General features: G+C 42.8%; 1 protein-coding gene across 1 annotated transcript in view; it reads right to left on the bottom strand.

Moving 5' to 3' along the window:
• KCNH8 (potassium voltage-gated channel subfamily H member 8) overlaps positions 1-12,964 on the bottom strand; it is a 247,748-nt gene that overhangs the window by 44,945 nt on the left and 189,839 nt on the right. The window contains exons 9-11 of the mRNA XM_054384755.1: positions 11,896-12,095; positions 9,742-9,991; positions 5,767-5,981 (exon numbers count right to left, since the gene is read on the bottom strand). Of these exons, the coding sequence (XP_054240730.1) occupies positions 5,767-5,981; positions 9,742-9,991; positions 11,896-12,095 (665 nt within the window). The remainder of the gene's footprint in view (positions 1-5,766; positions 5,982-9,741; positions 9,992-11,895; positions 12,096-12,964) is intronic.

Here is a 12,964-nt window from a genome sequence, read left to right as displayed (position 1 = left end):
TCTCTCACTGCCTGCAATACACATTGCACACAGATATACTTGGGATGAGGTGCATATCAAAATCTGTGTCTCTTAGTAAAGATTCTCCAGCAAAATTCATCAAAGGGTAATATATGAGTACTAACACGGAAGAAAGAGCCAAAATGGATTCACAAGGGGAGACTTGTGCTTGACAAAAATTTGGTGGCCTTCTATGTTGGGGTAAGAGTGTTGATGGATAAGGAAAGAGCAACTGGTATCATCTACCTGGACTTGTGCAAAGCATTCAATACTCTCCCCCATGACATCCTGGTTTCCAAACTTGGGAAAACATTGATTTGATGTGCAGACCACTCAGTGGATAAAGAAATGGTTTGCTGATCAGCTCAGAGAGTGATGGTCAATGGCCTGATGCCTAAGTGGAGACAAGTTGAGAGCAGTACTCTTCAGGGGTTGTAAGTGGGACCTGTGCTGTTTAGCATCTTTGTCAGAAGCATGGATTGAGTGCAACCTCAGCAAGTCTGCTGACAACACCAAGCTGTATGTCCAAATCCAGAGAGACATTGACAGGCTTAAGAGGTGGGCCAACGCCAACCTCATGAAGTTCAACAAAGCCAAGCACAAGGTCTTGCACTTGGGTTGTGGCAATCCTAGGCACAAACACAGGCTGGGCAGAGACTGGATCGAGAGCAGAACTGAGGAGAAGCAGGAGAAGCACTTGGGAGTACTGGCTGACAGGAAGCTCAACAGGAGCTAGCAATATGCACATGTAGCCCCAAATGCCAGCTGAATCCTGGGCTGCACCAAAAAAAGTATGGCCAGCGGATCAACAGAGGGGATGAGACCCTACCTGGAGTACTGTGTCTGGCTCTGGAACCCCAGCACAAGAAGGACATGGAACCATTGGAGTGGGTCCAGAGCAGGGCCACAAAGATGATCAAAGGGCAGGAGTATCTCAAGCTGAGAGAGTTGGGGTTGTTCAGCCTGGAGTGGAGAACACTTGGAGAGGGGGGCCTGCAGGATAGTTGGAGAGGGGTTATGAAGACATGCAGTGATAGATAGAGGGGTAATGGTTCTTCAGACTGTACCAAGCTAGATTTAGATCAGATATTAAGAAGAAATTCTTCCCCATGGGGATGGTGAGGCACTGGAACAGGTTGCCTGGAGATGTTGTGGGGGCTCCAAGCTTGGAAGACTTCAAAGACAAGTTGGATGGGGTCTTAAGCAACCTGGCCTAGTAATAGCTGTCGCTGCCCATGGCAGGGGGATTGAAGCTACATCATCTTTAAGATCCCTTCCAACCCAAGCCATTTTATGACGTTTTTCCTAATTCATACCTCACTGTGAAGAGAATATGTAAACAGTCATTATAGCACTGCCAGTGTGACTGCACACATATTAATGGGTATAATCAAAAACTACTTAATGATTGCTGGGTTTAGGTCTGTCATGAGGATCCACTGGAACTTTATCTCCCTGGTTTTGTGTTCTTCTGTTACTCATCAGAGACTAAAATAGTTACATGATTGCCAGCTCCTGTACTGAAAATCTCCTGAGCTTTTCTCCCAGGATTGCTTAAACAACACTTTCAATCTTTCTGTAACCAGATAGCTACAATTTCTCCTTGATACTGGGAAGTCTAGTTACAGTTCCTCCTTATTTTACTGAAACTTGGCATGGCTTTGGAAGTTCTGGAGTCTTTTCCAGCATTACACCTTACCTGGATTTTAATACAGATACCCTTAGTCTTGCAAATGATCCAAGAAAGCAAATTAAAAATGTTTTCCTGGAGACTAAACGCGTCCAGAGAAGGGCAATGAGGCTGGGGAGGGGTCTGGAGCACAGCCCTGTGAGGAGAGGCTGAGGGAGCTGGGGGTGTTTAGCCTGGAGAAGAGGAGGCTCAGGGGAGACCTCATTGCTGTCTACAACTCCCTGAAGGGAGGTTGTAGCCAGGTGGGGGTTGGTCTCTTCTCCCAGGCAACCAGTGACAGAAGGAGAGGACACACTCTCAAGCTGTGCCAGAGGAGGTTTAGACTGGAAGTTAGGAAGAAATACTTCCCAGAAAGAGAGATTGGCCATTGGAATGTGCTGCCCAGGGAGGTGGTGGAGTCTCCATCCCTGGAAGTGTTTAAAATAAGCCTGGATGAGGCACTTAGTGCCATGGTTTAGTTGATTAGATGGTGTTGGGGGATAGGTTGGACTTGGTGATCTCTGAGGTCTTTTCCATGCTGGTTAATTCTGTGATTCCGTGTGATTCTGTGATTTTTGTGTCAGTGGGATAGCTATGTGATCTAGTGTTGGGCATCCAACTTTGCCACTCCAGGATGAAGAAACTTTTAATGACTCCTGGCCCTTTTTGGTCCACTTACTTTTAATTCAGTTCAAAGCTCATATTCATTTTTTTGGTGCAATGAATAGATCAAGCAGCACACAGAAGGGACTAATGGATCACCAGAACTGCATTTTTCTGCAGCCTTGCCTTCTTAATACTGGCTTAAATTATTAGGAAACTGACAAGCTATGGCATTTTTAGTGGACTGTGATTGAAAATGTTTATTTAAAATAAGCAAGTGAGGACACTACCAGAAATCTGTTATTTGATTGAAAATACAGTAACGTTTTAAGGTCAGGACTGAAAGGTACTTGTCAAGTCAAGGTGGGGAAATTGCTGCTATTTCACCCTGCAGTTCACCTGCCCCTAAGTACCACTACTGATCCACTTTCACAGGCATTCAATTCACATTCAGTGGCACATTTGCAGTAGTTTAAAACATCCAAGGAAGAAGAGAGTGGAGAACAGACTTATTCAAATGAATCAATCTACTCTTTAACCATGAAAAGGCTCCCCAAGCCCCACATCTCCATAAAGTAAGGAGGTCATAGATTCTTGAAACAGCAAAATCTCCCTGTCTAAGGGAGAGATTTATTAAGATACACTGTTGCAGCTACCAAGCTCTCCCATACCACCATTCCCAAGTAATAATGAGAAAGAAAGAAAGAAAGAAAGAAAGAAAGAAAGAAAGAAAGAAAGAAAGAAAGAAAGAAAGAAAGAAAGAAAGAAAGAAAGAAAGAAAGAAAGAAAGAAAGAAAGAAAGAAAGAAAGAAAGAAAAAAAGAAGGAAAGAAAGAGAGATAAAGAAGGAAAGAAAGTGAGAGAGCAAAAGAGAGAAATAGAAATATATATAAAGAGAGAGAAAAAAGAGAGCGAGAGAAAGAGGGAAAGAGAGGGAGCAAGGAAGGAAGAGAGGGAGCAAGGAAGGAAGAGAGGAAGGAAGGAAGGAAGGAAGGAAGGAAGGAAGGAAGGAAGGAAGGAAGGAAGGAAGGAAGGAAGGAAGGAAGGAAGGAAGGAAGGAAGGAAGGAAGGAAGGAAGGAAGAGAGGAAGGAAGGAAGGAAGGAAGGAAGGAAGGAAGGAAGGAAGGAAGGAAGGAAGGAAGGAAGGAAGGAAGGAAGGAAGGAAGGAAGGAAGGAAGGAAGGAAGGAAGGAAGGAGAGTAGGTAGGTTTTTTTGAGTTTCTTTCTTTCTTTCTTTCTTTCTTTCTTTCTTTCTTTCTTTCTTTCTTTCTTTCTTTCTTTCTTTCTTTCTTTCTTTCTTTCTTTCTTTCTTTCTTTCTTTCTTTCTTTCTTTCTTTCTTTCTTTCTTTCTTTCTTTCTTTCTTTCTTTCTTTCTTTCTTTCTTTCTTTCTTTCTTTCTTTCTTTCTTTCTTTCTTTCTTTCTTTCTTTCTCTCTTTTTCATTATTTCTTTGGAAGAGCTTGGTAGCTGCAACAGTGTATCTTAATAAACCTCTCCCTTAGGGAGATTTTGCTGTTTCAAGAGTCTATGACTTCTGTAGCTTTATGAAAATGTGGGCTTTGGAGAGACTTCTTATGGTTAAAGAGTAGATTGAGTCATTTGAATACTCTGTTCTTCACTTTCTTCTTCCTTGAGTAGAAAGAGAGCTTTAAAGGCCACCTTGTGCAAATCTCTCTCTCTTTAAGCAGATCAGGTTGCCCAGAGCACCATCTAAACTGACAGGGAGTGCTTCTAGGGATGGAGTCTCTGCCACATGTTGTTGGGTTTCACCAGCTTCACTGCTCTAACCGTCCTGCACTGCTTTAAATTCCATCCTCCATGATGAGTGTGAGGAGATCCTTTTCCTGTTTGCACACTGTCCTTTGATGCTGATGTAGGCTTGCCCTCAGCTGAAAACCTGTGCACCACTGCTGACTCTAACTGGGAAGCACTGGCCCTGGTTTGATACAAGCTGAACGTGTATGCAACTGAGATGATGAACCTCAGATGTGCCATCACACAGATAAGGATAAAGCAATACACTGAGGGGGTCATCAAGGTCCATGCCAAAGCTGGAGGGGAGTATGCAATCCGTTTCAAACTCTCTCTTTACAGGGAGTTATTACTCTTTTTCAGATTAAGCATTCCTTTCCAAGGAAAACCTGTTGGTTATAAAACTAATCTTGGAGCTCTCAGAACGGATGTGTACTCTCTCAGCTGCTGTCTTCAGCAGCAGGAACTTTGGGGATGTTTTAAGAGACAAACAAATGAGATGCTCTGATTATTTTCCCCTTTACAAGTTTGCATTTGTCTCCTTACCCCTTTCTAGCACATTTCTTTGTGGAGTATTGCTGTGGAAACACTGGTGCCCCTGGAAGAAACACATTTTAGTTGCAGTGTGATGAAAACCAATTGTTTGTCATTTTGAATGTGTGTCAAAATTCTTAAGTATGAAATGATAATCAGTGATCTATGAAATGAGTGTTCATTGTGCTGACACACAAGCTTCTAGAAAAGGCAGAGTTAAATACTTTAAGGCAGAGTTAAATACTTTAAGGCAGAGTTAAATATTTTAAGGCAGAGTTAAATACTTTTATCTGGACATATGCTTTGCTTTACTTCTAAACAAGCAAGAACTGACAAAATATTAAAGAATAATGTTCTTTCATAGATTATATTAGTCTGGAGAAGACTGAGAGGGGATGTTAGAAATGTCTATCAATATCTGAAGGGTGGGTGTCAAATGGAGGGGGCCAGGCTCTTTTTAGTGGTGTGCAATAATAAACCAAGGAAGAACAGGGACAAGCTGGAACACAGAAGATTTCACCTCAACAGGAGGAGAAACTTCTTTCCAGTGAGGGTGACAGAGCCCTGGAGCAGGCTGCCCAGGGGGGTTGTGGAGTCTCCTTCTCTGGAGACTTTCCAAACCCACCTGGATGCATTCCTGTGCAGACTCCCCTGGGTGATCCTGCTCTGACAGGGGGGTTGGACCTGATGATCTCTGAATGTCCCTTCCAACCTCTAATGTACTGTGATACTGTTGTACTGTGAACAGTCACAGTTCTAGGATATGTTGGAACCACATCTGATGCTATCTAGTCAGGGTACCAAGGAAAAGAACACCAAACCAAATTAAGTTTGGAGTCTAGGGGGAAAAGGAAAACAGTTAAACACATGTAGGCAGCATGCTACCTCCAATGAGAAAATATCAATCAGTCTGAAAACTGGACTCAAATACTCATTTAGCAACTACAGTTTCAGAGAACTCATATAAATATGGGACCTGTGTGGCTGAATGTGCTATTTTCCATGGAGAAATGAGAAGCAGCGAACATGTTCAGTGTTTCTGAACACATTGATAAGTGAGCAATCTCTGTAGGTAATGGCTGAATTCTCAAAGGAGTGAACAGTCCTTCAAATGAAATCTCTCTTAGTGTGGCAAAATCTTAAGAGCCAGCTGAAACAGGAGAAACGTCTTAAAGGTAACAATACCTGCAGAGACCTTTAAAGATACTTACATCACTTTCGTGGCCTTCTCTCAGGTTGTAGGTGAGGTCATGCTGGATGTCTTCAACAAACTTGTGAGCATACTCTGGGTAGAGGTCAAGCACTTCAAAGAGGCCTTTCAGGATAATGCATTGGAGGTCACAGTACGTCAGAGCTTTAACATCTGCATTTGTTTTAATGACTTGATCCCTAATGGATAGGTTTGCTCCAATTAAATCTCCTTTACCTGAAAGAAAATGGGAAAAGAATAATCCTCAAAGCACGAATTCTTCATTTCTTTTTTCTTTTTTTTGAATCACACATTTGTTTAACACAATTGTTAAATCTTAAATCCCATTGTTACTGCTGCATTGTTTAATTAAACATCTGAAGAATCCTGGACTAAAAGCTGTCATTTTTATTCTTTCCTTTTTTTTCTGCAGGTGCAATCTTATATGCAATTAATTAGAGGTACAAAGGCTAATTTTCAGACAGGTAACTACCTGATTTAAGGGAATAATCAACTAGATGATTAGTTGATTATTCCCTTTAATCAGGTAGTTACCTATCTGGAAATAACTGCCCTGGTGAGGCTGCATCTGGAGTATTGTGTCCGGTTCTGGGCCCCTCAGTTCAAGAAGGACCTCAGGGAACTGCTTGAAAGAGTCCAGTGCAGAGCCACAAAAATGATGAGGGGAGTGGAACATCTTCCTTCTGAGGAGAGCCTGAGGGAGCTGAGGGCTCTGTAGTTTGGAGAGGAGGAGCCTGAGAGGTGACCTCACTGCTGTTGCTAAAGATGTGCAGGGTGAGTGCCCAGAGGCTGGAGCCAGGCTCTGCTGGGTGATGCCCAATGACAGCATAAGGGGCAGTGGTGGAAGTTGAGGCATAGGAAGTTCCATGGGAAGTGGAGGAAGAATTATTTCCCTGTGAGGGTGACAGAAACCTGAAAGAGGCTGCCCAGGGGGTTGTGGAGCCTCCCTCTCTGGAGATATTCAAGACCTACCTGGATCCATTCCTGTGTGATCTACTCTACGTGATCCTGCTCTGGCAGGGAAACTGGACTGGATGGTCTGTGCATGAGTCCACAATGTGCCCTTGCAGCCAAGGTGCCAAATAACCTCCTGCATAGCATTAGAAAGAGTGTAGCCAGCAAGTTCTAGGAAGTGACTCTCTCTACATGTCACTGATCATGCAGCATCTGAAGCACTGTGTCCAGTTCTGGGCTTCCAAGAGCAAGAGAGATTATTGACATACTAGAGTGAGCCCAGAAGAGGCCACCAAGCTGACCAGGGGCACTGGAGAACATAAGGTAAGAGGAAAGGCTGAAAAAAATTAGTTTTGTTCTGCCTTAAAAAGAGAAGGCAAAGGACTGATGTTACTGCTGTCTTCAACAGTGTACCAGAAAGGTGTAGAGAAAACAGCTCTAAACTCCTCTTCGGGCAGCACAGTGTGACAAGGTACACTGAAAACAAGTTTTAACAAAAGAAATTGTGATTAGAAATTGAGCAAGGAAAGTAACCCTAAGACAGGTCAAACAGTGGGGCAGGCTGCCCAGAAAGCCTATGGGATTGTTGTTCTTGGAGGTGTTCCACATTTGCCTGGACATGGCCCTGAGGAAGCTGAGGTAAATTGGCCCTGCAGGTTTAGACTGGGTGGCTTCCAGAGTTTCCTTTCAATCTTAGATTACTCTGTGATTAATAAGCAAAGAAGACAAGACAGTAAACCCTGAAAATCCACTGCACACTGGATTCCAGCTGGGTGCTGCACAGGGAAGGGTGAATTTGAAGGGTGAGTTAAAGTAAGCAGCCAATCATCCCTGAAGCTGCTTAAATAAGATAATGTCATGCTTTGAAATACAACTTGTAATTCTTTCTATTTACACAGAACTTGAACAACTTTCTCAGAAGAGCTTATGTTAAACCCAGTGCAGGGAGGGATTTTCTTTCATGGTAAGAAGATGCATACCCTTGTGCTGCTTTGGAGTTTCTGAGGAATCACAGTTGGTACAAATGAGAGCTAGCAATAGTGGAAAGAAAGGTAAATCTGAGAGATAACAACAACATTTGTCATTGCTCAACAAATGATGCAATGCTTACATGACCCACTATAGTATGAAACTAAGCAATTGTTTATTTTTACTTTTCAACAAGTCTTCAGATTTCTCGGATTACATTGAGCAGAGAGCTGGCAATGTGAATCTACTGCTGGCCATGTAAATTCAGACAAGGGAAAAAGATGGAATCATAGAATTGTTAGGGTTGGAAGGGACTTTAAGGATCATCCACTTCCAACACCCCTGCCATGGGCAGGGACACCTCACACTACATCAGGTTGCTCACAGCCACATCCAGCCTGGCCTTCAAAACTTCCAGGGATGAGACTTCCACCACCAAACTGGGCAACCTGTTCCAGTGTCTCACCAGCCACATGGTGAAGAACTTCTTCCTCACATCCAATCTGAAGCTACCCTTTTCTAGTTTTGCTCCATTTCCCCCAGTCCTATGACAACCTGACACCCTAAAGAGTCCCTCCCCAGCTTTCTTGTAGCCCCCTTCAGGTACTGCCAGGCTGCTATTAGGTCTCCCCAGAGCTTCCTCCTCTCTAGGCTGAACACCCCCAGCTCCCTCAGCCTGGCCTCATAGCAGAGCTGCTCCAACCCCCTGATCATTCTCATGGCCCTCCTCTGGACCCTCTCCATCAGCTCCATGTCCTTCCTCTATTGAGGGCTCCAGAGCTGTACACAGCACTCCAGGTGAGGTCTCCCCAGAGCAGAGCAAAGTGTCAGAATCACCTCTCTGGCTCTGCTGGCAATGCTGCTTTGGATGCAGCCCAGGCTGGGATTTGCCTTCTGTGCTGCAAGCTCACACTGCCTGCTCCTGTCCAGCTTCTCATCCATCAGCACCCCCAAGTCCTTTTCCTCAGGGCTGCTTTCTATCACCTCCTCCCCCAGTCTGTATTGATAGTGAAGGATAGTTCTGGCCCAGGTGCAGAGCCCTGCACTTGCTCTTGTTGAGCATTTCATTGCATTGTGCTGCATTATTTGTCTGTGAGAATGGTTCAGTTAACAAAACCTACTACACTGGAGATAGAATCTTGACAGAATTATAAAATTGTGGTCTGGGTACTGTGATTAACACAGCACTGCCAGGAAAGAAAGTGCTGTCTTGCATTTGTATCACATTAGGAACAGTTTCTGATAGGGACCTACAGGGTTGGTGCCTTCACCTTCTGCTGCTTTTAATGAGGTTTAAATGATGATTCACCCCAACAAAATTATTTCATTGTATTAACAAAATTATTTCATTATATTCTGGGTTGTTATTTTTTTCATTATGTTTTCATTAGCTTCCCTCAGAAATCCATTGATCTATTTTTGGTTTTTTGTTTTGTTTTCATTGTCAGTGCTACACAGTGATACTCCCATTAGCATTCTCAAAACTGTCAGAAAATGGAATCATGACTGAAATCATAGTTCCAAGAGGGGCAGGTCTTGACTTTTTGCTCTATCCAAGCTTATGTTTTTTGTTTTTCCAAGTCACATTTTATAACTTTGATCTATCTGATCCAATATAGTACAATATAAAATAATCCAAGTCATATTTTATAACTTTGATCCATCTGATCCAATATAATCAAGGCATTTATAAACTTCCTAATTACAAAGGAGGTGATAATGTGGACTGTCAATCCAACCTTACTTTTTAGCATTTCCAGGGCCAGAGCCTCCAGAATATCTCTGGCCAACCTGTTCCAGTGCTTCACCACCCTCATGGTGAAGAATTTCTTCCTACTGTCTAATCAAAATCTCTCTTCTTCCAATCTGAAGCCATTGCCCCTTGTCCTATCACAATAATAAATGTCCATATATTGTGAAGAGCAGATTAAAACTGAAACAAATTCTTTCCCATTGGTCTACCAAGACATGCTAAGCCTTCAGTTAGAAAGAAAGGACCTCCTACATGGAAGGAGTGTTCTTTCTCTTTGATTTCCTGTGATTATCAGCTTACCAAGAATCGCCAGCACCGTGCTGTCCTTCAGGACTTCCATGGAACCTGAGCACACAAAGTAGATTGCTTGCAGGGCATCTCCCTGACGGAGGAGGTATTCCCCAGGAGCACAGAAGGAGGTTTTAATATGCAGAGACAGAGACCTGAGGCAACCACGGCTGGCACACTCAAAAAGGGAGAGCTGCAAAATCTCCTTGTTCAAGTGCATGGTGATGTCTGAACGCAGCTCATCTGGGAAGTCTTTTAAAAGCTGTCCAAAAACAACAACAGAAAAAAAAAAAGATAAAAAGGGAGGAGAAAAAGGGAGGGAAAAAAAGGAAAAAGGGAGGAAAAAAAAGGAGAGAAACAGTAAAATATTTTTTCCCCTTTTTGCAGCAGTGGTCTGATTTATAGTGGTGCACATGCAAAGATTTCCCTTATTTTGTTTTTTCTTATCCCCTTGGTGAGATATGTGCTGCAAATATTTACAGTCATAAGCACTGACAAATTCCAGGGAAAACATGAATTAAAATATGCCTTTATAAAAAAGTCAACACCACAGTGTGCAGGAATTTCCCTAATGCCCAGTTTAACCTTGTCCAAGCTGTTCTCATCTGTTAGAACACAGTAGGCTGTTCAGGTATATGCCAGTGTATAGAGAGAGGAAAAAATAAACTCTAGATTTTCTTTGAAATGCTTGTGTAAGTCATAAATTATACTGTTTTTCTGCTTCTGATGATGCAACTGAGCACTGACAGAGAGGTGGAAAAGAAATGGACACAAGGTGGAAACTAAAAGGCCATAAGATCTTCCTATTTTCCTTTGGTCTTAATTTTAGACAAATTTCCAGTGTAGAGCAGCCCACACTTCCTAACATCTCTATGTGTTTGACAGAAGATCTGCTGCAGGATGGCAACATTGAGAGAAACATCTTCCTGCTTAGAGACAGTCTTCTAGGGCTGACATATATCTCAATTCTTTTCTTTTTGTAAAGGCACCACAGAAGTTTTGGGTGGAGCTTTTCAGGTGGTTTCAGGTGCCAGTCCCACTGGTGCAAAGTATACTGCCTGCCTCCTGGCAGAGCTCTGGGTCATGCAGGCTGCAAGCCCACAGGCATAGTATTCTCTGTAGCTTGAGAGGATCTGGCAGCTGAGAAATGCAACCAGCCAATGCTGCCAGCAGTTTGTGGATGAGCAGCAAATGATGAAATACTGATGGGTTTCTCCAGAGGTTGCTGTTCTAGTGCAGCAGTTACTTTTAGTACCACTAAAGGTGTATTAGATATGGAAGTTGTTAATCCTTAACCTAAATCCAGGAAAATTTTGACACGTAAGTGTTTTTTTTTTTTTTTTGGTGGTGTTTTTTTTTTTTGTTTGGTTTTTTTTTTTTTTGTTTTTTTTTTTTTTTTGTTTTTTGTTTTTTTGTAGCTTTCTAAAAGTTACTGGGCTCTGATTTTAATGACATAGATAACAAGAATTTTGAAGGGAATGGCTCATTCAAATAACACTCCACCAGAGAGGAGCCATTGCTTCAGCTGCAGTATAGTAGTATATAACCTGCACATGGTTGTGTGCTGGACTAGATGACCTGGTTGGAGGTCCAGTCCAACCCAGACCATTCTATGATTCTATGAATAACTCACTTAAAACAAGCAAATGAGGACACTACCAGAAATCTGTCATTTGATTCCACTCACATGTCACATTCTGCAGTACTAAAAAAAATATTACTACCAAAATTCAGGCTGAATCACTTGCTCAAAATATTGTAAAGAATCAAAGAAAATTAAAGAGGGAGAAAAGGACAGCAAAGTCCCTTTTAAAGGAAGGCTCTCCTTTTAAAAACAGCCCTAAAATAATAGATATTTTGTTTGGCAAAAGAAGAAGATGCTTGTTGGCAGCATCCACACTGCTGCTGCTGAATGCCTTTTCAGCATTTGAGGACTATGGAGGACTTTGAGTGTTTGATACATGATATGATCCTCACCATCAGATGTTTCTATAGGATACCCTTTTCCTGGGATAACCCAGCTTTATTTTTAGACATGGTCTTTTTATATCTAACATCACACAAAACACAAGCATCACAAATGGGAAATCATCCCCCACACCTCCCTCCCTGACTCTCAGTCCATAGCCAAAGCCATCAAATACATAACCTCCCAGGTTGGGTTACCTCATTGGAATCAATTCCATTATTGACAGACCACGTGGTTTGGAAATATTCAAGCATCCTTTGCTTTAGCTGCTGGGGCAGGTGATGGACCCGTATAAAGTCCTTCAAATCCTTGGTTCTTGTGTGATAAAGGGACCATCTGGAGTACATCCTCTGAATGATGGCAGTCACATTGCCAAACACCAAGGCATGCATCAGAGCTGGGGAGGACAGAAATTATGTGCTATGTGGAGTGACTTGGTGGGGATGAAAATGTAACATAGAAACCCAGCTTCCTGATAGACAGAGGTAACAAAGGACTTGAATGGAAAGACTCCCTGAGTAATACACAGCAGTATTCATATGATTATGCATTTTCGTTTTCTTTGGTGTCACTAGCAGTCCCCAGCTCAAGAGAGACAGGGAGAGAATCTAATGGAGAGCCAGGAGGATGCTTAGGGGACTTGAGCTTCTCCCCTGTGAAGAGAGACTGAGAGCCCTGGGGCTGTTTAGTGTGGAGAAGAGAAGGCTGAGAGGGGATCTGATCAATGTCTATCAATAGCTGAGGGGTGGGTGTCAAGTGGAGGGGGCCAAGCTCTTCTTGGTGGTGTGCAATAATAAGCCAAGGAACAACAGGGACAAGCTGGAACAGAGAAGATTTCACCTCAACATGAGGAGAAACTTCTTTCCAGTGAGGGTGACAGAGCCCTGGAAAAGGCTGCCCAGAGAGGTTGTGGAGTCTCCTTCTCTGGAGACTTTCAAACCCCACCTGGATGCATTCCTGTGCAGATTACCCTGGGTGATCCTGCTTTGGCAGCGGGATTGGACCTGATGATCTCTGAAGGTCCCTTCCAACTTCTCATGTACTGTGATACTGTGTACTGTGAACAGTCACAGTTCTAGGATATGATGATACCATATCTGACATTATCTAGTCAGGGTACCAAGCAAAAGAACACCCAAGCCAAATTACATTCATAGTGTAAGGTAAAAAAGGAAAACAGTTAAACACATTTAGGCAGCATGCTATCTCCAATGAGAAAATATCAATCAGTCTGAAAACTGGACTCAAATACTCATTTAGCATCTA

The sequence above is a fragment of the Indicator indicator genome, chromosome 11 (genome assembly GCF_027791375.1).
Source record: "Indicator indicator isolate 239-I01 chromosome 11, UM_Iind_1.1, whole genome shotgun sequence".
Taxonomy (NCBI): Eukaryota; Metazoa; Chordata; class Aves; order Piciformes; family Indicatoridae; genus Indicator; species Indicator indicator.
This window is presented reverse-complemented; position numbering and strand designations above follow the sequence as displayed.